The sequence below is a fragment of the Salvelinus sp. IW2-2015 genome, linkage group LG17 (assembly GCF_002910315.2).
Source record: "Salvelinus sp. IW2-2015 linkage group LG17, ASM291031v2, whole genome shotgun sequence".
NCBI lineage: Eukaryota > Metazoa > Chordata > Actinopteri > Salmoniformes > Salmonidae > Salvelinus > Salvelinus sp. IW2-2015.
Window position 1 is genome coordinate 3,461,048 of NC_036857.1, and position 3,076 is coordinate 3,464,123.

Consider the following 3,076-nt stretch of genomic DNA (forward strand, 5'->3'; position numbering starts at 1 on the left):
GCCCGCTCAGAGAAACCCAGGCACGTCACTCTCAAGAAGATCAAGAGTCTCGACCCTCTTTCTGCCAAGGACTCTGCTCTATTCATTAAAGAGATTTCTCTTTTTAATCTCAGAGGGGCAACCTAGATTTAGGAAGGTTATGAGTAAGTAAACATAGAATTAATTAATGTATTCTTCAATGGCAAAGACAATCTACAAAAACCTTGAACAAAACATCCCTTATCTAACTGTTACATTCTGTTATCTAATTTCTATAGAATGTTCCTGGAATTCCTATTTAATTTCCAAATAGCTATGTGAATAGCACCTACCCGTACATATACGTGAATAACACGTAACATAACATAAATGTGAGAAAGCAGCAGAGAAATACAAATAACAAAAATGTGTCAGACAAATCATCCAACCATATCTTATTGACAGGAAATAGAATAACATAGAAACATCAAAAATTAGGACATTGAGTCATCAGGCCACCCGGGTTGTGTGATCCACATTTAGTCCCTTAGTTGTTCAGCTGTTTCTATCAAACACATATTCAGCCTCAGTGGACCATTTCCTCTGCCCCAGGCCTCCTGTGCTCACAACAACGCAGAGATCAAGTGAATTATTTCAGCAATTGTGGCAGTACACCCACTGGGGATCTAGATCATGCACTCATGGCTTTTTTTTGCCTCCCAGTAAAATAATGTTAACATCCTGTCCTCCTACACAATCTGACCTTGACATTCCCAGGTGATTGTTTTTTTTCTTCTCTTTCTGTGTGTGTGCGTGTGTTTGTGTGTTTGTGTATGTTTCATGTACATTATTGGTCTGGAGAAGGTATAAGGAGATGAGGGGGGGGGGGAATAATAAGCCTGTCTATACTTAGGGTTTGCCTGCAGCTATGCTTGCATGAGAGAGGGAGAACGAGAGAGAGAAAAATAGGGAGGATGACAGAGAAGGGAGAAGGGAGGGAGAGGTGGAAGGGAGGGGCTGTGTGACTGTGTGAGTATGACGCACATTGATCTCTTCTCCTGCGCTGTGACTGGCTGCTATGGCTGTCTGTCAGTGAGCTAAGTGGCTGGCGATACAGGGAAGGAGCAGATAATGAAGCGGAGCTCACCAGCGGCAGTCTCCTCTCATTGTCTCAATGGCTGCACACGCGTTCCTCCTGCTCTCCTCTGCCTTGCTGTCTGCCTTCAGCCAGCCCACCCTGTCCTTTGATCAAGTGCCTGCACTCCTAGAGAGAAGGTAAATACCCTCTGTGAATGGGAGGGGGGGGGGGGGGGGTGTCAAAGGATGCTGGGAGGCTGATGTGCAACAAGGGTCTTTCTTCCTCCCTCTCTCCCTTTCTTTCTTTCTTCCTCCCTCTGTCTCCCTTCCTGTCTCTCTGTCTTTCTTTCTCTCTCCCTTCCTGTCTCTCTGTCTCTCTCCCTCACTCTCTCCCTTCCTGTCTCTCCGTCTCTCTCCCTTCCTGTCTCTCTGTCTATCTCCCTATCTCTACTTAAATACACAAGGCATCAGATCTGAAAACGATGCTGTTGCTGTAAAAGCGTTGTTGAATCTGTGGTCGGATACTGTATGGTTGTGTATATTTTAGCATGCATCAGGCATTTGTCATTGATCACACGGCTGGTGTGTGTCTGGCAGGGAGCAGGTAAATAAGGCCAGGACAATGGAAGGCCAGGTAAATAAGGCCAGGACAATGGAAAGGAGGGGAGAATAGGAACAAAACAAAGGGATGGGACAGAGGAGAAGAAGGGCTGGTCTGTTGGGCTCTGTTTACAGATGAAGAGAAAGAGGGAGAGAGAGGGGGAGAAAGAGAGAGAGAGAAAAAGAAGGGTGAGAAGGTGGATGCTACTCGGTCTTGTCTGCGTACACACGGTCCTGCAGGTCAGATGTAGCAAGATTAAATATTCAGAGGCCAAACCCAGGCAGTACAGACCTGTCTCTGGGAGAGAGAGCAAGAGAGAAAGTGAGAGAGCGAGAGAGGGAGAGAGGGCCTTTGTCAACACTGCTGCTAGGGGCATTGACGTTGGGAAAGGTGCAGGAATCAATGTTTACCTCTGCATGGAATTTTTATCATTGATGGCATAGAATGATTTTTCTTTCTCAGCACCACAAAGGGGGGCAATGTTGAGGCTTTATGCTTACTCTCTTGGAGATATACTTGATAACATTACAGTTGTATTCACTATATAACTATTACAATCAATACTACAGTCAGAACTACTGCTTGTTGTGAGGATTCTAATGTTTTTCTGTTGATATTCATGGGGGCGGCAGGTAGCCTAGTGGTTAGAGCATTGAGCCAATAACCGAAAGGTTGCTAGATTGAATCCCTGAGCTAACAAGGTAAAAATCTGTTGTTCTTAACTGACTTGCCTAGTTAAATAAAATTAAAATATTTCAGATGTGAATATTTTGGCAATTTTCGCTTGGCTCTTCAACTAAACAATTACCGGGACAGTAAACTTTTGTTTGTTTCCATTGAATAGTTTCACATGCTATAGAAATGTTTACACAACCAGACAAAGACATTCTGGATCGCTGTAATTGTATATATTTCCATGCTTGTGAATCATTCCTCGCAAATGTAGACAATGTCAACAGGCTTGACTAATTGTTTGTTTTCTCATTGATTTGACAATCAGCTACATTAGTTGCATTTCTTTCTTCTATCTTTCAAAAGCTAAAGCTGCATCTTCAAAACAAACAGAAGACAATAACTTACATAGTTCTCCCATGTGTTTGTCTGTCTTACTACATACAGTATATTGGTTCCTCTCTGCTCTGCCACAAACTGAGATTCTGTTATATAAAAAGAACTGCCTTTAATTTCAAAGATCTATATTCACTGGCGAGAGATTCATAGGAGACAGAAGTGTACATTCAGGGGGGAAGGTAGGATAGTAGAGAAAGATCCATATGAAAGGTACTGTAGAATGGTAGCTTTAGAGTTTCAAGAGGAATGTTATTAGCTAGACCAGGGCTCTCCGACCCTGTTCCTGTAGATCTACCGTCCTGTAGGTTTACACTCCAACCCTGTTCCTGTAGATCTACCGTCCTGTAGGTTTACACTCCAACCCTGTTC

At 43.4% G+C, this 3,076-nt stretch overlaps 1 protein-coding gene across 2 annotated transcripts in view; it reads left to right on the forward strand.

Annotated features, from left to right (window-relative positions):
* Window positions 1-1,037: 1,037 nt before the first annotated feature.
* Window positions 1,038-3,076, forward strand: part of LOC111977198 (V-type proton ATPase subunit S1-like protein) — a 17,075-nt gene continuing 15,036 nt past the window's right edge. For both annotated transcript variants that reach the window (XR_002879011.2, XM_024006555.2), the window contains exon 1: window positions 1,038-1,233. Coding sequence is in view for 1 of the 2 variants with exons in the window: in XM_024006555.2 (XP_023862323.1) it covers window positions 1,133-1,233 (101 nt within the window). In the remaining variant the exon portion in view is untranslated. The remainder of the gene's footprint in view (window positions 1,234-3,076) is intronic.